The following is a 25,754-nucleotide window of genomic DNA, read 5'->3' on the forward strand; positions in this document are numbered from 1 at the left end:
TGCGAGAGCAGAAGCTGAGCTAAGCCATCAGCTGCTTTCCTCATTTGATGGACCCCATGCTTTGGCTGCTTTTATGGACAAGGCCTTGCCAACTGGAGAAACAATGAGCCTCTTTAGCGCCCCTGTCACTGCCATAGGGTAACCAGAGACAGAACGACTCCTTTCCAAAGGTGACTGCTGGCCAGAGCCTATCACCTCAGTCTGGGCTTCCTGACCACTTTTTACAATTCTTTTGGATCGAATAGAGCACTCCGTGGCCTTTTCTGGTTATAGAGGTCTCATTGTTTAAGGGATAGCACAGGCCTTTTGCAGGCGTATCTTGGCTTTGGGATCCTAGAGGGTTTAGCAAACGTTACTTCAGTGGAACATCCATTTTTTTTTTTTACTTTTCAGCATGAAATAGTGAATCATAGAAAGAAATGTTCTTAGGTCATCTGGTCAGTCTCCTGGGCACAGCTACAGGGTGTTTCCTTAGAATACGGTCTAGTCTTTGTCCAGTCTCCATTTAACTATCCCAGATGTTAGGGCGTCCTCATCTCTCCTAGTAGCTCAAAGAACAAAACGAACTATGTTTTCCTGCAGCCTTCCTTCCCCTGCCAGCCGGCCCGTCAGCCTGCCCCACACCCTGTGGCCAACCCCAGGGAGGGTGCCTCTCTCTCTCTCAGGCAGGGATACCCTTCAAGACAAGCCTGGAGCCAGGGCAGAACGCGTTCGTGCTTCACCTGCGAACACAGAGATTGGCTGGCAATGGGACTTGGGAATATCTCGGCTATCGTGTTGAGTTTGGGGCTTCTGAAGTCTTCTGGCATTAATTTCTCTCCCATGGCCAAATTTCTCTGCCCTTCTTTCTGGGACACCTTTGCAATGTGTTCTCCTTTGTTCCGAGCTGTGAAAAGGAACTGTTTGTTTGACTACGAGTTTCCCCTTCTTGAGCTCCCCCCACCCTAAACCCATTGCTCTCTTCCTCTCCCAAAGAAGAAAGAGGAAAGCAAGCCACAATAATACTTCTGTAAATTTATGGCCACTCTGTAATGTTTAATCACAGCTACGTGACTGGGGGCTTCAGAGCAGGCGTACAAGTTCAGCGCAAGGTGAATCTTGTCTGAGATAATCTGAAAGTTCATTCAGAGGTGAGGGCAGCAGCCTCTTGCAGACGAGTGAGGTTAGCAGGAGGTCACCTGCTTTTTTTTTTTTTTTTTTCCCCTTCTGGTCTTCTCCCCTTTAATGTGTAAACAAAGGGAAAATGTAACTTCCAATGAACTTGGCATATGTTGTGCTCACGCTAATCTTGGCCTGGCCAACTGTAAACAGTCCAATATCCTGTGGCTGAGCCTTTCCACCCATTCTCTGCCTTTTGGAGAGCATGAAGAAACACCCACAGAAAGCAGAGGCCAGGGCCTTGTGGAGGCAGCCCAGGTGCCCCGGAGAGCTGCAGGGAACCCGGAGAGGCCCAGAGGAAGACCTCAGGCAAAGGTGCATGCTCTGATGCACGCAGGGCCCCAGGCCCTGGGCCTCCTGCCACACTTTCTCACAACCATCAGTCAGCACACATTTATTGAGCTCCTTTTCTGCTCCACCACCCGGTGCTAAACACTAAGAAAATAAACACGGACAAGCCCGTAAGGTGCTTCCAGGCTGAGAGGTGTAAGAGGGTGAAGGAGAGGGACTTTGCTGGTATCCAGACAAAATTGGAGACCGTTCAGGGACGGGAGCCTGTCCCAAGTTCCCCTCAGTTGTCGAACTGTGCTTTGGTGGATATCCCATTTGCAGAGATGCTTCCGGGCCAGAGAATTCCAGAAACTTACAGAGGCACTACGTATGAACAGGAGGGGGGCCCACAGCCTGGGCTTCAACAGGTTACAGATGAGCAGTGGCCACTGGATGATTTCGACCAACTCTGATTTGCCATAGACCCCATTCTTTGGCAGTGGAGCCTCTGGATGGGTACAAACGTGCTCGGGGAACACGCCTCTACTGCGTCTCGGCAGCCCTCTGGGCTTATGGGGATGGGGATGTGGGATATTATTAGTGCTCCAACAGCCAGAGCGGGAATGATTGCTTAGTGAACTATCTGTGGCAAGTGTGACCTCTCAAACCAGCTTCTAGAACTCCATACTCATTTGAGGAGTATTTAGAGAATCTGGGCTTTTCCCCCCTTTGCCCAACACAGGGCCATTTTAGTCGTATGGGGTGGTAAAGACAGTCCAGGCATATGGAGCAGCCAGGAAGACAGCCTTGAGCTGTGAAATTCCCTTTGTGCTATGCTCGGCACCATTCTGGGACCGGAAAATAGAAGCTTCCGTGACTCTAGTCAGCCCTGAGCATTTCATATTGGACAAGACCTGGTGCTAGGTAGAGGCAGAGAAAAAGCTAGATCCTGCCCATAAAGAACTTAGGATCTCCCTGAGGAGGCAAGACAAGGGAAACAATTAGAAGTTTAAGACAGGCTATGATACTACCAAATGAGAGACTGCCTGATATGAATGAAGAAGGCTGCTTCTTCTTCTTCTTCTTTTTTTTTTTTTTAAGGAGGGCACGTGATGTGACGAGCAGTGGGTGTTATATGCAACTAATGAATCATTGAACACTTAAAAAAAAAAAAGAAGGCTCTTCTTAAGGGTCTCTTTAGAAAGGAAAGGATGTGGATTGAACGAAGAGAAACGGGCAGGTATTCCAAATCAGAGAAGAGCATGGGTGGAATTGTGAAGGCAGAAATAAGTTGCTTGGCTTGCCATTTTCTCCTCCCCTTCCTCCTCCTCCGCCTGTTCCTCCTCATCCTCCTTCATCGCCATCCTCCCCCTCCTCATCACTAGTCGTTGCTGAGCACTTACTACGTGCCTGGCACTGTGCGGAGCACTTTCCCAGGGTAGGTATTACCATATCCCCGCTGGAGAGAGGTTGGTGTCCTGCCGGGTGGCACAGGAGGAAGACACGGTGGAAACCCTGAACTGAATGCAGCTCCTGGGCAGAAGGGCTTGGAGCTGACTCAGCACCACCCCGCTTGTCTTCGTGCCTGGAGATTCCCTGACTCGCCCTCTGCCCCAAGCCCAGTGTTGTATATCTGCTCTTGAGATCCATAGAGAGGGGAAGGGAAAGTGCAGGAATATTTAGCTGCTACAGAGGATGCCTTCAGGTTTGGGATGGGGCTGGGTGACGAGATGGTGGTGATTTGCCAGTACCCCGTGGTATCTCCTTTGGGAGGGGTTTCTTGTGGATGTGGGAGAGATCTCAGGTGAAAGGATAAATTGTTTTTCCCACAGCTTGGTCATGGCATGTACACTGTGGGTGGTCCCCTCCAAAAAAACCACAGCTTATAATCTGGCCCTTGTTTAAGGTCCTTGTAGGAACTCTGCTCCAGGGAGCAAGCCACATGGACAAATGCTAAACTGGAGAATGTCCATCTGCCCCGGCTCACAGAGTATGGACACGATGGCTCTGGGGTCAGGACAGGGGAGTTGTAGCTTGGAGGAGCGCCAGGGGCTCCAGTCAACAACACTGAAGCGAAAGGCAGATAAGTTTGATTGCTTTAAAGTTCATGAAGGGTAATGTTTAGTTGCGTTTTAAAAATCTCTTTGAGTGATAATAGTGTTAGTAAGTAAAATAACACCGTGAAATTTGCAAGTGCTTTCATTTACTATATCTTTCTCCCTACCCTTGTGTAATAAATTAGAGCAGGTTTTTAACAAAGGCACATAACTGGTTGAGAAACTGAGTCAGAAAACTATACTAATTCGAGAACTCCACGACAAGCCTGACTCTGACCCAGGGGTGATGAAAACAAGGACCTCGTGTTGGCTAAAGGCTCCCATGGCATCACAGACGAAAGGCCTTATTGCTGTGGCCAGACAAGAATTTGGAAGACCGAGCTTGTCTGGGCAGAGTAGGAGAAGAAATCTCTCCATCCCGGGACCCCTGAGAGTGATATCAAACTCCCCCAAGGAGGCTTCTTTCTTCTTCTCATGTCTCCTTCCCACCCAGTTCAAACACTAGCTAATGGACATTTGGGTGCTTCTTGGAAGATTTCAGAGAGTTTCTCCCATTTCAGGGAAATAGAGGACAGGAGCTATGGAAGCAGAGCTCGTCCTTCTCTACCGCCCCTGGTCAACCTCAAATACCCTTGAAAATCCTGCAGAGACTTCCTGATCCATTCCCAGAGGCTCAGAAATGGGGATATAACTTTCTATGCTTACTATTCGGACAGGAAATATTTTGTGTTTATCTTAATTCTGCTCAGAGTGGGCTTACTGACCTCAGCTTTACTGTTCCTCTTTCTTTATTCCTCTGCATGACCTTTCCCAAGAAGAGAGAGATTTCCTTTCATTTATCTCGTTGAGAGTCTTGGTCTAGACTGGTCATCTGAGTTTTCTCTGTGCCGCTTGCTGTGGTATCAAATGCAGGGGTATTGAAGTGGGCCCACTAAGTGGCCTTTTTTACATCATTTCGGATATGGCCGGTGGTACAGATCGAGCGATACCCTTTCTCACCGTGCTTGCCTAGCATGCTGCCACCCGCTGGGTGCAGGCAAGTGCTCCGCTCAGGAGACTCCCCTGTCAGCCGGACACACGATCCTACAAAGTCCCATCGCTGAGTTGATAACGTACATCATAGTATATTTAAGTCCACTTACACAGTGGAGAATGCCGTTTGGCAGTTAAAGCCAATGAACTAGGTGTCCGTGGATCAACATGGAGATATCTTGAAGACGTAATATTGAATGAAGAAAGGCAAATTGCAAGCATTGGGTACAATATTGTGTATGTAAACTAAAACACAAAACCTTACCATATGTAGTTTCTCTATCAAAAGCATTAAAAACCTGTAGGGGATACATAACAAAATCAGGCAGGCAAAAGGGACAGAGGAAGGGCAGGGGTTTTTCACCTTTACTTAGAATGTTTCAGTCCTTTAAAGGGAGGATTGAAAGTAAAGTAGACAAGTCATTAACATCTGTTCACGAGGGGTAAAATAAATTTTATATTCTTTTTTACCTTTTTTTTTTAATTAAGAAAAAAAAATCTCCCTTTCCTTCTCCGTCACCTCTGTGTACATCTGACCTGTATTCTGGTCTCAGGGACTCCGGTTCTCCACCAGCTGATTAAATTGCTGCACGTAGTAGAAAGAAAAGTGGGCTACAAGTCACATGCTTCTGTTCTAACCCCAGCCCCATTCATGGCAGCTTTGCTCATTATCATGAATCTTTCTGGATCTCAATTTCCTCCTCTATAAGACGAAGGAATGGCGCTGTTCTCTGCAATTCCTCCCAGCCTGCCATTTTAGCAGCCCCGTTCCTGCTAAGTGATGAGAACAACTCTCTCTGTCCCGTAGCTATTTACGTCCTAATAAAGAATTCCCTAGATTGAGAATCTTGGAGCTGGAAGGGACACTAATGGTTGTCAGTAAAAGTTGTTTTGAGAGGAGTCCTGCTTAGTAGTAGGACTGGCCTTCTGTCTGCTACTCTGGGAGTCCGAAAACCCCTCAAAAGCCAAAGGAATACATTTAAAGCTAGCAAAGGAAAGCAGGATGAAGAAAGTTATGTTACTAGCCAAGACATAATATAGAACAAATGGAAAAAGTTGGGTGTCCAGACTGTTTTTATGAAATGCCAGGCAGAATTCAAGCAAAAATTGTTCCTCTCTCAAATGAGAATTCTGAGAAGTAATATTGTGACAGTTTCTGACATGAGGACAATTCTAGAAGGAGATTCTGATAGAAAAGGAGGGATATTTGTGGTGAGGAGAGTGGGGTGTGGAGTTAGGTAATTCTAAGGTTTCGCTGTTTCGTGAGCCTTAACTGATTTTGGTCACTTTGGACCTGCCATGGGCCCCTGGCCACCCTTGCTGTCTGTCTATAAAATTCACGGTGAGCAAAGACAAAGCAAAAAGAAGACGTATCTATTCACCTCCTCCAGAGTTTAAGCAAAAGGCAGGTGCGAGAACCCAGAGCCGTATTGATTCACCTGCTTTTGTTGGGAATGAGAACAGTCATGGGGCCACCTGCCTGATTCATTCACTCGTATTGCTTGCCTGGTCCCTAATGGAAACGGATTTTGAAAACTGCCTCTCGCTCATGGTTGAGTCTTCCCTGTCCCCCTGCAAAACTCATCAGTCTCCTGTCCTCCCGTCGGACCTGATACAGAGGCCATCCTTTTCTCTGCCGTCCTGCTGCCACCCTAGTCCAGGTCCTCATCACCTCCCATCTTCCTGCCTGAAAACCTTCTCCTTGAGTCTATTGATCCAACGAACAGATTGCTGCTGAAATGCTGCCACTCTCCGTGGGATATAAAATTTTTTTTAAAAATCCTTAGACTGTCAATACTCTTGACTCTAATAAGTTCAACTCTGTTACTACCTCTTTAGTCTTCCCACTACTGCTCCTTCTGGGAGCACCTCTGCTCAGCCAGGTTGTATATCAACAGGCCGTGGAGAGGCCCAAAAGGGAACAAAGAGAAGAGCCCAGTCTCAGGAATCACACTAGGCTGCCTCCGAGTCCTGACTCTATCACTTTCTGAATATGTTCCTTTCGATCCGTTCTTTTAACCTTTGGGGGCCTTCATTTCTTCATCTGTAAAATGAGATACCTACCCCCTAGGCTGTTGATTTTCCTGGGGATTCAATGAAATAGGTAGATGCCCAGCCCAGTATCTGTCACATAGTAGGTGTTCAAAGAATGTCCAGTTTCTTCTTCCTTTAAACACTTCTCAGCTTCTCTTATTTCTGCACCGTGGTATCCATTAATCTCTTGTTTGAAATTCTCTCTTCTCTGTTTAAATTGTGCCCATCTTTCCTTGCTCTGAGCACATACTGTACTCACTGTCCAGGCCCTTCATTTGGCTCTCAAGGGCAGGTGCCATGCTCACTAGCAATTTTTATCAAATTTGTCTAATCCCACCTATTTCCAAAATGGTCTTGAGGTGCCTCATTAAAATGACACATTAATATAATTAGGAAAATAGAATTGAAAGGAAGGAAAGAAATTTAACGACAAGGAAAACAACAAATACACCAACCCCAAGGGGACCGAGACTGTGGCCTTCCTAGGAACTAGTGTTTACTTAACACAGTCTTTGGGAGGCAGAAGAACCCTTCTGAAATTTGGAGTTTCTAGAGGGAAAATGAACAGAAAGGATCCCTTGGTGGTTGAGAATCACTTTTCTCGTGCTTCTTTGCTTGGTCTATTGATTAGTTCTACAATTTGGCAATGGAATCCAAGTAGCAATTTTATTCAATCTCCTGTCCCTCAAACCCAGAACAAAATAGGTTTTAACCAAATGCGTATCTGATTGGGCTAAGGGTCTTCAGAAGTTGGCTGTCTAGGCCAAGCCTTTTGTCCAGACCCAAGCATATTTCCCAGACCACTGAGATTCTAGTGTATTCTAAACTTACCCAGGGTACAAGGACATTCCCAGCTTTACTGTCCTTTAATGTTAGATACATTTTTTATGCCTACCATAAAATTCCTGGGCTGTAATTTGTAATGACTCATATAAGGCAAGAAGTAATTTTTTACAACTAAGTTTCTTAATTTATCCATTTATAAAAGAGAACCCAGACAGACCATTGTCATTATGAATGTTGGATATTTTTCCTTCAGGTGATCTAACCAGTGTCTCCAAACTTTGTTGATTGGCCACCACTGTTGGCGAAAAGTCTTAAGGACTCAGCCCTTATATTTGTATATATAACAATCTGTTAACAATTTATTGCAATTAGATGCTGAATAGCTACAAAAGGGCGGTCCCACACATACAGCGCCCCTCCCCATTGCAGTGTAAGAGACAGAACATTATCGTTGCCTCTGGAAGTCGGCTTGTGCATAAGCCCATCGGACGGAGTATGCACACACATTCCTGTCGTTGATATTTCAAGGCACAATATGTACTTAGGCTGAGGAAAGTTCATTATGCACAAGTGTGGATACAAATCCTATTTTAAATATCCTTTTTAATAATTTCAAATTTGGAGGGCTGCTTTATCAAATCTGATTAGCTCATCATTGTGTTTACTTTGTAATGTGGATGAGAAAGAGCTTGCACATGACAGAGACTTGTGAGCTCGGCCATTTCCTTGGTGTTTGCTTATATGCACACTGTTAAGATTATCTTCAATCCATAGTCTCCTTGCAGGAGGCAGGGGTTTAAACCACGTACTCCCAGAGAGGGAGGGTATTTACTCAAAACTCGACAATATGGCCCCTAATCCACTTAACTGAGAACCTCGGACAAGTCGCAGTATGCCGAGAGAGTGAACACTGGTCCGCAGCTCCGACCTCCTTCTCCCACCACATCTGGGGCAGCAACTCCCTCCAAAACCCACACCCGCCTGCGTTTCCCACCCTGACAAGGGCCAAGTGTGTGAGCCTGTGGCAAAGGCTTCCCATCCTCCCCTGGGACATGTACGTACAGTATGGTTATTATCACCCAGCGTGATAATAGGTTGTCCTTCTGCCCCTGCAGCAGGACAGATGCTGTCATCCATGAGAAATGGCCTTACAGGACAGTCTCTGACAAAGGAATGCTTGGTGATGGCATTTTTACTTGGGAGTCTCCCCCTGGGCACCAGCTGATGACAATGGGAAAGCCTTCAGCCTCCCTGGCTTTCTTTTTCTCTTTACCAAGGTAGTCTCAGAGGTGAAAAGTTTAGATAGCAAACCTATAAACCCACATTTATGAGGCAAATAAATATTTCTCAGAGTGATGTTCCCTTTCAGGGGAAGCTGCTGATGTGCAGTGGGTCTCTGATAAAGAGCTTAATGAAGCCTCCACCCCTGCCTGGCGGCTGGGCTGGTGGGAGAGCAGGGGACTGCACAGCTCCTACTGGCCCCTTCTCGTGCCCTCACTCAACCAGGGGGGAAAGGAGTAGGAGGTCCGATCTTTTCTGCAAGGCCCGGGAGCCAGCCCATTGAGCAGCCATCATTGCAAAACTCAGGTACAAGCCAGAGCCCTTTAACCTAGAGAGTTGCAGAGGAACTGGGCACCTCTCTCCACCCCGGTTCCTTGGCCTGTGGAAAATCCCACGGCCTTCTTGGGATTTGTGTGAATCTCTAGAAACGTCCAGTCTTCTTCCCTGAGCTCCCATTTCCACGGTGCAGTTGTACAGCTTTCTAGGTGTGAAACATAGCCTCTTTGAGTTCCTCAAGAAATAAATAAATAACTCACTCACCCAAGCAATTGAGAACAGAGTCGATTTGTCCAAAGATTAGGATTGAGGGCATGGGTTGTTAGGGGAGATTTATATCCCATACTACACAGCAAACAGCTTTAGAACAGTCACTTATCGGATATCCCAGCTCTTCAAAGTCGTTTGGGGCCAGAATACCAGTAGGAACTTCCTTCTTAGCCCTTCTCACGCGTATTGAGTCCCCTCTCTTTATTTTTCTTTTTTAAAGATTTTATTTATTTATTTGACAGAGAGAGACACAGTGAGAGAGGGTACACAAGCAGGGGGAGTGGGAGAGGGAGAAGCAGGCTTCCCGCCGAGCAGGGACCCCGACGCGGGGCTCGATCCCAGGACCCTGGGATCATGACCTGAGCTGAAGGCAGACGCTTAACGACTGAGCCACCCAGGCGCCCCAAGTCCCCTCTCTTTAAATCAGCTCCCTGCTCTCTCCAGAAACAAATTCCTTCCCTCTCCTCTACCACATGTCTTGGCACCTTGGGGATCTTACAAAGCAAGATACAAATCCATTTTTCTGCCTTAAAAGAATGCTGATGCCAGATGTTAAGATAATGAAGTTTTTGCCCCCTCATTACAATCAGAAGGGTCTCCATGAAGCCAGTTTCTTTCTGTCTTTTCTTTAATTTAGTAGATATTAGACATCTCACATCTGAGAAAGTTTCAGAGCACCCTGCCCTCCCTGGCCTGGATCTAAAGCAAACTTTTTCTGTAAAGGACTGGATAGAGAGTATTTTAGGTTTTTCAGGCCTTTGGTCTGTCACAACTACTTAACTCAGCTCTTAGAGCACTGCAGCCATAGATAATATGTTAACCAATGAGCATGGCTGTGTTCCAATAAAACTTTATTTACATAAACAAGTGGTGACTGTAGTTTTCCATCCCGTGATCTAGAAGAAAGCAGATAGCAGCTTTGATGAAAACAAGGAAAGAAGCCTCGAGGCTAAAATTCAATCTCCTTAGCTTAGCATGTGAGTCCATTTATCACTTGCTCTTTTGTCCTGCTTACTTCTAAGGCAGTCCCCACCTACCTGGCTCGGGCTTAGATGCCCTTCTTCTGAACTTTTTTGCTCTCTGTTAGAGTACCTCTTAGGGTGCTCACATCATTTTGTATCTGTTACTTATCAGCCTGAGTTCCTGGAGACTCGAGATATCTTATTATCCTTTCAGAAGAGTGCCTGATACATTGTTGGTACTCAATTTAGGTTTGTTAAAATAATTCCTGCTTTCTATTTCCTCCATTTGCCCAGATTTCAGTCAGGGACAGGGAGTTGAGGGAGATCTTGGGCAGTGAACACGAAGGGGCCGGTAGTCAATTCCATGCTCCCTAGTGGGCTTTTCACAGTCCTTCTCTTGATCTGCCCTCAGCTGTTGGTAGGAGCTGTTATGATTCCATAACCAGATCTAGTGGCTTATCTGGGGTCATATCGTCAGTCAGGGAACCCCCAGCCTGAGGCTCTTTTTTGCTGTGTTAACCCGCCTCCTAAAAGGCACTTGTGTGTCAGTGATTATGAAAAATATAATGATGCAATTGGTTTCATCCTGTCCAGGGCAGGGAATAAGACAAAAGATGTGCCTGCCTTCGTGTTCTGTGTGTTACTATTCTCGAGTCAGTTTACAGTACTTTATATAGCAGTCATGTGCTGAAGAGGTAGCATGTTTAGAATTTTGTCAGTGAGATTATATGTTAAACGCCTCAGAAGAGTAAGTTATATGGACTCATTTTATAGTCTCTCCTCTTTAAACGTGAAGAATTCTTCTGGAATATATGTAATGTACAAATTCAGGATTTTGTACAGCACGTTTACTTCAAGGACACAGCTCCCTTGGGAGCACAATTCTCTACAAGACTCAGTGTGCCTGTTCAAGAGAAAACATGTAAAGAAAAGCACCCCCAGGGGAAAGAGGTGCGGCTTTTGTCAGTGTGTCTTTGTATCTGTGTCTGTCTGTGTGTACCTTAGCTCCTACGATCCTTTACTCTCATGGAATCTTTGCAGACATTCTGGTAAGAGGAAGCTTTCCCTAAGGTGAGGTAGGCCCCACGCTGCCCACTAGGAGCCAGCCCAGATGTCACCTCAGGGCCAAACAGCTGCTGAGTTCCCATTTGGTAGTCCTAGGGATCTTCCTCTGGAACCTCGAAACCACATATCCAGGGCTGGGCTCCCACTCACCTGTGATAGGTATTATCTCTCCTGTTTGATGTTTCCTTCTTCCTCACTCAACCACCCTTCTAGTGCTGGTCAAGAGGACCTTAGGTTGGAAAGTTCCCTGTGCAAAACACACATTACAAGTCTGGCCCACCATCTAGCCAATATTGTACCTACAAAATGTTAGTTCACCTATTTTAATTCCATGTAACATGTCTTTGTTGACTGTCTGCTGGGAATCTAACCCTATGCTGGTCCACACTGTGGAGTAGTCAGGAGAAAACATCCCCATCCTTGGCGAGCTCCCCATCTACATGGGAGATGAGGCTCAGATCACAAAATTTGCAGTGAAGGCAAAAAACATACATAAATTCTCTTCCCCAAGAGTAGGCATGATATGAATTGGTTTGGTTGACAAGCACTAGTCCAGTAGTGGGAACAGACAGGGCATTCTTCGTCAGGGCATTTCATCTTTGCTTTCTGAGTTCTTTGGGCAATCGTTTCTGCCTATGTGAGCACAAGGGCACCAACAGAATTGTTTGCTTAAATATTAATCTATAATTCTTACTTGAAGATTTCCTTCTACTCCTTTACCCATGCATAACTCATCCATTTGAATTACTTGTACATTTTCTGCTAGAGAAGCATGTATGTTGGTATGCACTAACCAAGATCAACAGAGCCCTACTTTATCTTAATATCTCATTCCAAAGACCTTTTCTGGAAGTTGGCATTTGTTCTGCTATTATAATGCTCTCTGTGCTCTGTCCAGTTAACTCACTTTGTGGCCTTGGACTAGTTTTCACTTTGAGTCATTTGGATTTTTCTAGTCTTTCTCAGCTACCCCTGCAAAAAAGAAAGTCTGTTTAGAAGTTTGACCTAGCCTCAGCCAAGTACCCAACCCAGAGCCTGAATCAATGAGTTTGTTTGTTTGTTTGTTTGTTTGTTTGTTTTTGAGAGAGAGAGTGTGTGTGCATGCGCATATGCTCACACATGCATGGGGGCAGGGGGAGGGAAAAGAGAAAATCTTAAGCAGGCTCCATACCCAACATGGAGACCAATCTCATGACCCTGAAATCATGATCTGAGCCGAAATCAAGAGTTGGACGCTCAACCAACTGAGCCACCCAGGTGCCCCTGGATCAATGAAGATTTTTAAAAATAAACAGCTGTGGCATCTTGGGGAGTGTAAGCCATTAAGCCATCTCTACCACATATTTATCCCGTGATTTTCAGCAACTTGCCTCTCCTTTCCAGATCTTGGTCCTCCCCACTACATCCCCCATGAAATCAGAATTTTAACTTGAGTCCTATTAAACCATGGGAGTGTTCTGAAATAACTAAGAAATATAGTAAAGACAACTTTAGAACTGCCAAAACCCTATTAAAAGTCATATAGGAGGAAAAAAAAAAGAGGCAGTCTATTATAGCAGCTGGTTAATATAACATGATTCAAATGTCTTTCCTTGTCCTATCCTTTCCCACTTGTACATATTTTTGTATAATAACCGGTAATGATATAATTTACATTTGTTAACCTATGTAGTTTATAAAGTGTCACATCAACTACTACACTACTTTAGTTGTCCTCTTCTGCTAAATACCGTGGACAGATAACTCTGTTTGCAGTCAAAGCATCATTAATGACTGGTTGAGTTTGCTTTTGATGAAGTAGCCCTAACATTTATTAGTATGTCCTACTCTGTGCATATCGAATATTCTCCTGTGCCGCCAGTTTATGTTAAATGCCCCAAAACATAATGTCTGTCCTATTCCTTGAGAAATGACTTACCTGGTTTACAAAAATAGCATTTATATGAATAAATCAAGAATATGATCATTAATAAGAAATTAGCATTATGGAGAGAGTTCTAGGACATATCATTAAATGAAAAAAGCAAAGCACAAAAGAGGGTCTATGATATGTTACCCTTCAAGTGAGAAAGAAAAGGGTATAAGAGAATGTACATGTGGGGTGCCTGGGTGGCTCAGATGGTTAAGCGTCTGCCTTCGGCTCAGGTCATGATCCCAGGGTCCTGGGATCGAGTCCCACATCGGGCTTTCCGCTCTCTCTCTGTCTGTCTCTTATGAATAAATAAATAAAATCTTAAAAAAAAAAAAGAGAGAGAATGTACATGTGTATTTTCATCTGTACAAAAGTAATAAAAGAAGGATAAACCAGAAACTAAATTGGTTACGTGCAATGGGTAGATAGGAAAGATATAGAAAGAAGTGGAGAGACTAGAACAGGTTAGTTGGGATCAGGAGGGAGCGATACTTCTGAGTACAATTTTTATATAGCTCTGACTCATTCCCCAAAATAAATAAATAATAAAAATCAACCAGAATGTGGGAGGAATCCAAAATGGAACACAAGCAGTGAAAAATAAGTCTAACTGAATTATGAAAGAATAATATAACCACACTGAAAGGAGTAAGGAAGAAAAGAACTAACCCAAGTAATTTAAAAACCAGTATCTTAAGTGGAAATTATAAGCCTAAAGACAAAAAGAAAAAAATAGATACTACACTCTAGTTAGTAAATTTGTTTCTCACAGGAGCATGGATCAGCAATTCCAAAATACTTTATACTGGGATTGAACAAATAAGTAAAATATATTATAGATAATGAGAGTCAGGTTTCTCTCTGTCAGAGAAAGAAGTAATAAAGAGGGAAAGGCTAGCATGAACCCCGTGGTGTTGGGATTGCAATCAGAGATATCAGATAGGAACTCATGATTTTAATATAGATACATAAATAGATACAGAAATAAATATAGATGTGTTTGTTACATGCAAGTTAGTAAACATACATATATCTCTTAGCTCTGTCCACTGAGATGCCCTAGAAGCAGTAACACCCCGGTAGAAATGAGCATGCTAATTGCCCAGAACTTGGCTTCTAAAAACCATTCTCCAGTAAAAGGAACCAGAGCTTCTTAGAAAAATAACTGACTGCAGAGCAGGGGCAGGGAAGGTACAAGATGAGCTTGCAACATCTTAGTGCCAGAAAGTAAGCAAGTCTTCAGAAAAGGGTAGGACTGGTCAAAAATACACTGGAAAGTGAATCTGAAGGAATTCCTAATGACCAAAACTGGAATAATTTGAAAAACAAAATATAAATAATGATCGTATTAGATTAAAACCCAGGAAATAAAATAAATATTCATGAGGTAATACTGATATAAATAATTGGACAAATAAATACATGGAGGAGAAGGGACAGTACTTTTCCTCACAGAAGAATTCCAATTACTAACTACAGAAGGAATGAGAAAAATGGTCAGCCACACCATAAATATTGTTGCAGACAGGATCTGCCAATGGATATTAAAGTTGGTGGACAAAAGTTAGAGGGAAAACAGGATATTTGCATAGCCTCAAAGTATAACTCCCTCCAGAAGTGTATTAGTTACAAAGGTAAAAATAGTAACTTTGCAGTGGAGGAAGTCATCAGCCACCACCTTAACTAAGTGATCAAGCAAGATCGATATCACCAATAATGAGATGTGACCATCATGTACACCTGATATTGATGCACTAAAAAGGGTACAATATCACTTCTGTAGTGTTTTTGCCAAAAAAATGCATAACCTCAACACTAATGACATTTTGGATTGTGTAATTCTTTGTCATGAGGGCTGTCCTGAGCAATGTAGGACGTTTAACAACATCCCTGGCTTCTGCCCACTAGAAGCAGCATCACCACCACCACCATTACCCCCAGACTCGTTACAACCAAAAATGTCTCCAAGCATGGCCAGATGTCCCTTTGGAAGTAAGCTCTCCCTTGGCTAAGAGCTACTGCTTCAGTCTAACCATAGAAAATATTGGGCAGACCCAAATTGAGGGACAGTCTATAAAATAAAAGACCAAAGATATACTATTCATAAGTATCTATCTTGAAAGATTAGAATGGGGAACTGTGACAGATTGGAAGAGACGAAGGAGATATGATGAGTAAATTCAATCCAGGCTCCTGGAGTGGATCAGAAAAAGGACATTAGTGGAAAATCTAGTGAAAGCAGAATAAAATCATAGTTTAGATATTTAGATAATAGTATTGTGCCAATGTTAATTTCTTGGTTCTGATCATTATACTATGGCAATGTAGTATGTGAACATTGGAGAGGCTGGGTGAATGGTATAGAGGTACTGTCTAAACTATTTTTGCAACTTTTACATAAGCCTAAAATTATTTCAAAATAAAAAATTTTAAAAAATCTCCACTGATATTAATAAAATGCAGGCAGATTTCCATATTGAACTCTATGGCAGTGATAGAAATCTAACTGGTATTTAATATCACTGAGATGTTCCCACCACCTCTAAGGCATTAAACTTAAAGCACATGTAGATAGAGAGAGAGAGAGAGAGAGTGTGTGTGTGTGTGTGTTGTGGTTTGCAGCACAATTTGTGATAAGTAAAAATTTTGCAAAATGTTCAGTTGATAGTTCAAAAGGGAGGAATAGTCAGTATGTCATTTAATAGCATTTCGCTGATTTGGCTTGGATTACAGTTATTCTTGATTTCTTTTATTCTCCTATATGAGGGTAAACCATTTATTTTAATGGCACTTGAAAGGCCCAGTCCTGTTCTTTGCACATGGTGGATGCTTTAAAAACATTGGCTGAATTCAGTGGGTTTGCATGTTCATTAAGAACATCTGAGACAAACAAATGTGTTTTATTATTACTGTTTCAAATCCTGTGAGTATATATTAAAACTTCATTTAAACTTTTTAAATGTTAGTAGGTTATAATTTTTATACAACTCTTAAGAAATATAGGGGCACCTGGCTGGCTCAGTCGGTAGAGCATGCAACTGTTGATCTTGGGATTATAAATTCGAGCCCCATGTTGGGTCTAGAAATTACTTAAAAATAATTTTTTTTTTAAAAAGGGAAAAAAAACTCTTAAATATAAATAGATTGAGCACAGTGCAGGCCCAAAGTGTGGTTCTGTAAATCCTATCAGAAGTCATCCCATGCAGAATCAGGAATTCTAACAATGTTCTGATGCAGAAGTAAGAACTCACCAAAGCCAACTACAGGGAAACACGCTAATGAGGATACCTGGTTGTGAGCAAAATGAACTGCCCTTTGGGTGTGTTAGCAGGTTTCCCAGCCCAGCCAGGCTTGCTAGGCCTTACCAGCCAAAGCAGACCCTTGGCTCTGGACCCTCTTGACCAGCCCAGGACAGAGAAGTCGTGCATACACTGATCTTCTCTCATAATGAGACTGACACTTGGCTAAAACTTCTGTTGTAAGTGCTCCTTGGTACACACAGATCACTTAATTCTGTTCCAGGCACACAGAAATGGGAGCCGATGAACCCATACCATAAATAAATACATAAGTTAATGGGGGAAAAGTGCTGAGCGACAAGTGATGAATGTGGAAGGAAGTTGGATGGAGCTGGAGAAGTTGGATGCCTTCTGTTTGCAACCATCATAGTGAAGCTGAAGCCGACAAGGATCACTGAACTCTTGGCTGAAGTCTCAACCTAAACCCAAAAACCCAAAACAGGGTAGATGGAATACTGGAGGTCCAGAAGGCATTCTGGTATTCAAAATGCAGGTTTAGATAGCACCCAGAGGCACCATGAAACGCTAAACTATGTCCAAAGCTATTCCCTTTTAGTCTTTATGGCGGGGACAGCGCCTCATGGTGGCGCTAGTATTTGGGACATCTTCCATTTATGGCAAGTAGGAATGGGTTCCCTATTTGTGATAGTGATGTCAAGTGTTCTTTTACATGTTTCTTACGATCAAAACATGAATCGATACAAAGAAAAAGTGTTAAGTAAATAAGAACACAGAGCATGAGGATATGGTAAAAATTGCAAGGTGATGTTCAAATTATAAAGATCCTGGAAGTGCTCTTTAGTTCGGTCTTCCACCTCTGACCCTCCTTTCTTCTTCTCCATCTACCTACTTATAAACATCAAGAAGTAAGAGTTCTTAAAGTGCATATACAATGGGCTACTTTCTGTGAAAGAAAGAAAGAGAAATAAGAAAGCATAGGTGCCTCTGCCTATCTTCCCAAATAGAAGCATAAGGAAGACAAATCCAAAACCAGTGGAGTTGGTTACCAGTGAGGCATGGAAGGAATTGGGGTAAAAGAGATACCACAAGGGAGGGAACAACACTTCTCTGAGTTGACTTTTAGAAGCATGTTAATGTCCTACATATTTAAAAAATTAAATTAACAAGGAAGAGAGGGAGGAGCCTGAGACTAAAAGCAAGTGGGCGCAAATGAACCCAGTTGCATTTAGATGAATACCATAACTACATTGAAGGGAAAATTAAGAAGAACTAACCCAAGTGACTTAGAAACACAGTATTTGATTGTACACTCAGTCTTAAGTTGGGAGGGAAAATTGCAAGCAAATCTTGAGCTCTTTTTTTTAATAAGCTTTTTTTTTTTTTTTGGTAATGGTATATACAAATAGTTCTGAACCTATTTTAGATATATTATAGGTTTGAGCAAATTAGTAACTGAGATGATGTTCTTGAGAGCCAGGATTCTCACTGTGGAGGAAAGCATGTACAAATACAGAATAGAGGAAGGCAAGAAAGAACTCTAAGAATGATTAGAATTGGAGGTGTTGGTGTAAACTCATCATTTCTAAAATATGTATGTGTACGTGCTTACACCCATGTATGCATATATATATGTGTGTGCACACACATACGTATATGTGTATTTATATGCATGTATTTCCTAGCTCTGTCCGCTGAAAGGGCTTACCTCCCCACAGTTTGCCCCCAGTAGCAAAGAATGAAAATGCTCCAGGAGCAATGGCCACACCTAGCACCCAACTCCTGGTCTCTATAACATTACCACTAAAAGAAACCAGAGCTCCTCAGAGAAGTGGCTGGGGCACAGTAGATGCAAGACAAGCATACAGCACCTTATTAGGCCAGAAAGTAAGCACTCCTCAGAAACTATATGGGGCCTCTCACAGGACACAGACTCCAGACCAATCAGGGACAATTTGAGCACCAAAATAATTAGGTGTAGTAATGAATATAAGCCATTGAGAAAATGGGAGCCGATGAACCCATACCATAAATAAATACATAAGTTAATGGGGGAAAAGTGCTGAGCGACGAGTGATGAATGTGGAAGGAAGGGAGAAGTTGGATGCCTTCTGTCTGCAACCATCATAGTGAAGCTGAAGCCGACAAGGATCTTCAATGGATGCTAAATCTGAGGGGAAATTTTAATCAGAAGCTGTATATTTGCGTGGTCTTAAACTGTCTCCCCTGTTGCGTACTGGTTGCAAAGGAAAACATACTACCTAGAGAGGGAGAAATCAGACAACATCTTGATTGAGTGCTCAAAATTAATACCACCAAGGAGAGACAAATGAACAGTGTATACCTCCAGACGGGATCCCCTGAGGAGTATACAGCAGCACTGAGGGAGAATTCTGGCCAGAAATGCAGGTGTTAAATCTTATTATGAGAAAGCACTAGAAAAAAGCAAAACTGAGTGGGGAAAAGGAGGCAGAGGACTCTATTCTTCAAAAATGTCAATATAAGAAAGGCTGTGGAAATAGTCCAGATTAAAGAAGACTCAACAGACAACTAAATGTAATACCTCGTCCTAAGCGATATGATAGAATGGAGCAAAACCAAAACCAAAGTCTCTATACAGGACATTATTGGCTCAATTTCTAAAATTAGCATATGGACTGTATCAGTATTAAATTTACTGCAGTTGAAAACTACTATGGTTATGCAAGAGAATATCCCTAATTCTTAGGAATGCTGAAGTATTTGGGAATAAAGGGCCATGGTACATGCAGTTTACTCTCAAGGGACTCAGAAAAGAAAGATCTTGTGTGCCCATGTGTGTAAAGAGAGAAAGAGCACTCGAAGGCTGGAGCATATGGTGTGAAATGTTGATGATGGATGTGGGAGGAAGGCATACGATGTTCTTTATTCTATGCTTATTCTTGCAACCTTGTGATAAGTTTGGAATTATTTCCAAATGAAAAATCTTACAATTAAAAAGAATGGGATCATTAGTGATGACCGAATGTTTTGCATCGCTGAGAGAGACATCACTGAGCTCTAACAAGGCCATTGTATGTGGAGATTCAGACTGGGATCCATCCAAGTGCAAGTCAGTCTGGAATCATAGTGCTGTGTCGATCAAGAGGCCTGTTGGGTCTCCTGGCCTCCTAACACTGTTCCGTGGAATCCAGTGGAACCGTGCCCCATGCAGGCAACTTGGTTTAAGTACTCCCCCAGACTCTAGTCTATGCCCATCTCTCTCAGAGGAGGCCATAAGATTTAGGCACTGGCCCCTGAAAGGACTGTGGAAAGCAACACAGACCCAGAGTGTGATGGACAGGCTCGGACTGGTTGAGCTTAATAGAGTTGTGTAGGTTTCGTGCCCAGAGTGGATCAATTAAGTAGTTTGACATCCCAGAGCTTTTAGGCTCAGTACTGGCCTTGAGAGACTTGGGCAGGAAGATAAAAATAGAAAACTGTGGAGCTAAATCATGAACTACTCTCCACACCCCATTGGTGATTTGCCCAGGTGTCAGCAGCCAGAAGGACATGGCATTCTTTGCAATAAATCAGAAAATACGGATACCATTCATTCCATCACAGAAATTAGGAATTCATTAATAGAGAAGGTAGTTTCATCAAATGTCTGTGTGTGTCTATGTGTGTGTGTGTGTACACCTGAAAATACCTAAAATAACTTTCAGGAAATTGGGTTTTCCGAATTTTCCACTTCAACTTGTTATTCATCCACTTTTTTTGTATTCGCTCCCTAGTGTGCAAACAATGACAGGCTCCCCCAGGTCTTTCACCTTTTTCTGAAAAGAAATTTTAATTAAGAGAATGCTATCTTTTTTCATAGTTTTTTCCTGGGATTTGAGGAAAAAGCATAATTGTGTTTGTAAAGCACAGTAGTGGGAGGACTGCAGAACCAGGGACACCCTGAGTGTCTGTCGCACTCCTGGGAGCAGGTAAAGAGGACTGTCCCGTGTGGTCTTCGGGCACCACAGCACAGAAACACCACAGTGAGAGGGGGAAGTCAGGGAAAATTCTCTCCTCAAGCAGAGCTCTGTGAGGCCTTGGGGCAGTGAAAGGATGTGGTCGAAGCCCTTTTACTTGCCAACTAAAATAGGCCTGACCTGAAAGAGGCCTGAGAGGGCCCTTTGGGGCCAGGCCAGCCTAGACCAACCGACATGTCTGCCCATCTCTCTCCCCGTCTCCCCTCATCTTTAACACCCCTTTCTTGGCTGAGGGGATAGGGGCTTTTCTCAGTTTTAGGCTCGGGACGTCAGCCAATTCCTGTCCTGCCTGAGGAGGTTTATAACAACTATTCTAAAAGAATGATTGGAAGAGGAGGCTTGGCCAAGCAGGGCAAGGCCCACAGTGCCTGTTTGCCCAGCTGCACAGTGAAGACAGACAGGGGAGGAAGGTGTGCCTAGAGCCCAGGCTCTGGCATTGGATTTGCCTCTAGGCCTCTCTGGTCTTTGTTCTGTACAGAGAGATGCCTTCATCAACAGTTACCTCTTGGAAAGGGAGATCTTGAGTCCCCAAAGCCTTTACATGTATCTCATTGCTAAAAGGACTGCTTAGGGGGCCCTCCTCCTGTGCAGCAATGTGAGTACGGGACTTTACCCCCTCTAGAAGCTTACAGAGGGGAGCCAACAGTTTCCCTTTCATCACTCCTACCTTTGAAATGCCCGGATTTCTTTTTTAGTTTTACTCAGTTACAGTTTTTATTTTTATTTTATTTTTTATTTTATTATTTTTTTAAGATTTTATTTATTTATTTGAGAGAGAGCGAGAGAGAGCATGAGAGGGGAGAGGGTGAGAGGAAGAAGCAGACACCCCACTGAGTGGGGAGCCCAATGCAGGACTTGATCCCAGCACTCCAGGATCCTGACCTGAGCTGAAGGCAGTCGCTTAACCAACTGAGCCACCCAGGCACCCTCAGTTACAGTTTTTAAATATTTGTTAGGGTGAGGGTGAAAACCTGAGGCTAAATCCAGCTGGGAACCAAAGCCTTTGACAAAATTTATTTAAGTTTCTCTAAATCAGAATCTCCCCCAGACTCAGAACTCAGTTTACCCTCAGAGTGCTCTCATTATCTTCTTAGACCCATCTAGTTGTTGGCACTCCTAACTCCGTGGCATTCCTCTTGAACACTCCTGATCCCAGTGCCGGGCTCTGGGCCCTCAACCATGGACTAAGCCCATTTTCCAGTCCTGACCTCCCGTGGCCCTAGTTTTCATCTACTGAGCCAGTGTCCACATAGGTGCGACACAGATTGCCTCACGTAATTCTATGTGATCCATTCATGCCATAGTTCCATGTTTCTGTGTTGTCTCTGTGTCCTGTTTACATACTATAGGCATGTGTATATGTCTATCTGTAAAGGAAAAACTCAGTTCTTTGTGTTCTACGTAGGGAAAAACTCAGTTCTTCCCTACTGTGTTTCTCCTCCGAGTCTCCTTTACTACCCTCATGAAACATTTCATTTCTGACACTTCTGGTCACCAAATGCGTGGACGTTGTTCCCCTCGTCAGCTGGATGTCCTACAGTTCGACTCAATTCTGACACTGTTTACCCGCAGACAGCGTCAGACCCCACAGGTTAAAGGCTCAGTTCTACAAGACCCTCCCCCCAATTGAGACACAAGCCACCTGGTTGTCAATCTGGGCTTCTGACCAACTGCTGTAGATGGGAGATTGCCTTGACCTCCTCCTCAGGTTTGCTAAATTGCTGGAACAGCTCCCAGAACTCAGGAAATACCTTGCTTACTAGATCACAGGTTTATTGGAAAAGGCCATAACTCAGGAGCCTCCAGGTGGAAGAGATGTATGAGGCAAGGTCTAGGGGAAAGGGTGTGAAGGAGCTTCCGTGCTCTAAGCACACCACTCTCCAAATCTCCACGTGTTCACCAACCCAGAAGCTCTCCAAACCCCATACTTTAGGGATTTTATGGAAACTTCACCACCTGGGCATGATGGATCATGAGGCCTATTTTCAGCTTTTCTGCCTTCTCAAGAGAATAGGTGGTGGGGCTGAAAATTCCAAGTTTCTAATCATGGCTTGATCTTTCCAGTCAGTGACCAGCCTTATCCGGGAGCCCGCCCAGGGTCACCTCGTTAGAACAAAAGACACTCCTGCCACCCAGGAAATCACACGGGTTTGAGGAGGTCTGTGTCAAGAACAGAGGTCAAAGGCTGATATTAGGACAAGAGATGCTCCTAGTATTCTTATCACTTAGGAAATTACAAGGGTTTTAGGAGCTCTATGCCAGTAACCAGGGCCAGAGATCAATATATATATATGTGTGTGTATATACATATATTTTTTTTTTTTCTCAGTATATCTCAGGGTATCAGCTGAGTAACTTGGACAAAGTCAATGCAGCAAGTCATGAAACTGGTTCTTGAGCCCTCACCTTTTAACCTCAAAGGTTATACAGTACATATGTGCCACTGGACTGTAGCCACCTTCATTTGTTCATTGTTGACTTCTGAGCTCCTGGAATGGTGCTTGGCACATGGAAGGCATTTGATAAGTATTTATTAAATTAGTAAGTGACCGGTTATTATGACAGTCTTGTGTTTTGCTTCAGTCTCAGGCCCACCCCTGAGAGCTAAATGTTGGCCTGTAGTCTTAGCAGCATCACAATGCTTATGGCCGAGACGACTCGGCCTTCTACCGATTACTCATTTATTTTCGTAGGTGCATTCCAGGCTTTAGCCATTCTTTCTCTTACTACATTTTAATTTTTTATTTATCAAGTCTACCGTTAGCTGGCAGTGAAGGATGTCAGGGGTTTTCCGAGATCCTGGTTTGTCTTGTCTGATTAATCCCTGGGGTGGGGTTTGAATATTTTACAGCTTTTGGATCTCTTCATCCAGTGGGACTGGTCAACCTACCTTGCTGACTATGGTCAGCCCAACTGCAAGTACCTGCGAGTGAACCCAGTGACCGCTCTGACCCTGCTTGAGAAGTGAGTACCCAGTCCGGTGGTCTCTGTTGGGAGGTGGGGATCGGGGTCGGGGACGATTTTCTCTTTGCCAGTACCTTCCAAAGATAGCAGAGAGGCCCTGTTCTTGAAGTTGCTGTGAGTGCTACCAGTAGTCTCCACCACTGGATTGGGCAGGCTGACGTTCTTCTTGTAGCGTCTTAGTTCCTGAGCCCCAAGAAGCTAAGCCCAGTTTGGGTCAGGTGGACTCTGGCATTTACCTTGGAGCTGAATGGGGCAACATCTCTTTAACTAGCGATGACAAGAGAAGAAAGGAAGATGCCTTAAGTTTGGGTTCAGGCCGCCTGGTGAACAGAGTGAGACTGGCCCCAATCATCTGGGGACAATGGGCAGAAGAGCCCCATGGAAGATGGCTTCTGTGGTTTCTAGCAGACAAGTTTCCGGAATTCCAGAAACCTTCTACCAGCACCCCCTCCCACTCCCTGCCAAATTGAGCCTTGTTGTGCCGACTGTCCCAAGAAAGCTGTGTTGGACAAGGTGTCTCATTCTTGCTTTGGGCAGTCACTGGCCAGCAGAGGTGCCACCACGGAGATTGGGTTAGCCAGCTCCGGAACGTCTCCCGGCTAACCAGTATATCACCCAGATGCTGGGATCTGTTGTGCAGCCTAGCTCCGGCTTTTCCTAACCTAGTTGAGAGCTGGCAGGCCAGAGACCAAGATCCGTGTAGAAGGGAAGCTTTTTCTTGTCATCACACTAATTAACTGCCAGCTTCTTGGAAGAGTACCCTGCATCTAAACAGTACAGCAAGGACATATATGGCCATATGTGAACTTGGATACCACGGATCAGCGTTTAGGAGGTCAGAGTGGAACCTTAAGTAGGAAAGGCTCCCTACTATGCAATTAAAAGGGGGAAAGGGGAGGAGATGGGAAGTAGGCAAGAGCAGGATGCAGAGGAATGTGTTTGGAGCCAAGAAACTAAGAGCCCGGGGTGCGACTTTCTCCAGACCAAGCCAGACTGATATTTCCATTTTGTTTCCCATTGATTCTCTCTCCCAATGACCTTCCTCCTTAGGATCTCTAGAGAGTAAGTATATTATTCACTTGGGCCTTTTCCATCACTTTGAGGCAAGTCCTTCTGGTTTCCTCACTGACACTAATGACTACACTAAATCCTTACCCTGTGAGTTGTCTCCACCCTGACATACTAATCTACTAAACTAGCCTGGTGCCAACTGGCTGGCTGTCTCCTCTCTCCTTGGTCCTTCGAGTGACCCTTGGCATACCGATTCCTATGGGGCTGGAGGTGGTGGCAGGGAATTTTTCCCCCACTGGTGCTCAGCTTCCTGGCACACTCTATACTCTTGCTAGTGCAAAGCTTGACACTCAGCCCTGACAGAAGGGAGCTCCTCAGCAGTCTCCCCCACCTCCTGGTGGTGAAGCCCATGGCGTTAAGATCTGGAACCTATGTCTCCCGGGGGGAAACTTTTTATTAGAGACAAGGCCTAATCCCAGCTGAAATGAGGGTTGGGCCTTTCAGTTGGTGTTTAGATGTCGTATTCACTATGTGTCCAAATGGGCTGTGGGATTCCCTTCCAGTTCCTTCTCTCAACATTCCTTTACTTGTCTGTTCCTAAGAATCTCTAGATCTAAGAGATATTGCCTCATCCACTTTCTGTGTATCAACAATAGGCTAAAATAATAAGCCTCTCTGTAGCATTCTGGAGGCCTAACAGTAACAAAGCCATGTGCTTATTATCCCCAGCAATCAGCAGGGTTTAAAAGCTTCCTCCCAAACACAGTAGGGGCAAAGGCCACCCAGATCACTAAAATCCCTACTTCCCAGCCTCATAGGAATCAGTCCCTTTAGCTGACCCTTTCCTGCTTTCGCCCCAGCCAGATCTACCACCAGAGCTTGACAATCTCTCCTTTTCAACCTGGTGCTTCTTGGCAGAGTGAGACATGAGAAGACCCAGAGACCTGCTAAGAACATTCAGGAAAGAGAAGAGGCACCAGTGTCACTGAGAGGTGGCCATAGCCAAAGTATAGCAGGATCCCAGGCTTACAGAATGAGAGGGGACAAGGGGAGGGAACCCCCTTTGGCTTGGGAGCATCCCAGGACACAAACCAGCATGCTGCCATCAGCCGTCAGGGCACTTGAGTTTATCTTTTGAGTAATCCCAACTCCAGGCCTTAATGGCCAAGAACTCCTAGCCTCTGAGGTTCAGGGACTACCTTCTTCCTCCCTTTCTCCTACCTTATTGGGGAGCTTCCTTATGGGAGCTGAAAGCCAACTCTGGCTCCCCGTCTCTGGGCGGATTCAAGGAGTCATGAAATTCATGATCACATAAGATGTTAAAATGAACACCTTCTACGTGTAGGGAGTGTTTTTTCTTCCTTCTTTCTTTCTTTTCTTTCTTTCTTTCTTTCTTTCTTTCTTTCTTTCTTTCTTTCTTT

General features: G+C 44.1%; 1 protein-coding gene across 3 annotated transcripts in view; it reads left to right on the plus strand.

Moving 5' to 3' along the window:
• The window catches only part of EXOC6B (exocyst complex component 6B), a 607,862-nt gene that overhangs the window by 571,458 nt on the left and 10,650 nt on the right, over positions 1-25,754 (plus strand). For all 3 annotated transcript variants that reach the window (XM_035001312.1, XM_035001314.1, XM_035001313.1), the window contains one exon: positions 23,210-23,322. In XM_035001312.1, coding sequence (XP_034857203.1) covers positions 23,210-23,322 — 113 coding nt within the window. The remainder of the gene's footprint in view (positions 1-23,209; positions 23,323-25,754) is intronic.

The sequence above is a fragment of the Mirounga leonina genome, unplaced genomic scaffold (genome assembly GCF_011800145.1).
Source record: "Mirounga leonina isolate KUSES-001 unplaced genomic scaffold, KU_Mleo_1.0 Mir_125, whole genome shotgun sequence".
Taxonomy (NCBI): Eukaryota; Metazoa; Chordata; class Mammalia; order Carnivora; family Phocidae; genus Mirounga; species Mirounga leonina.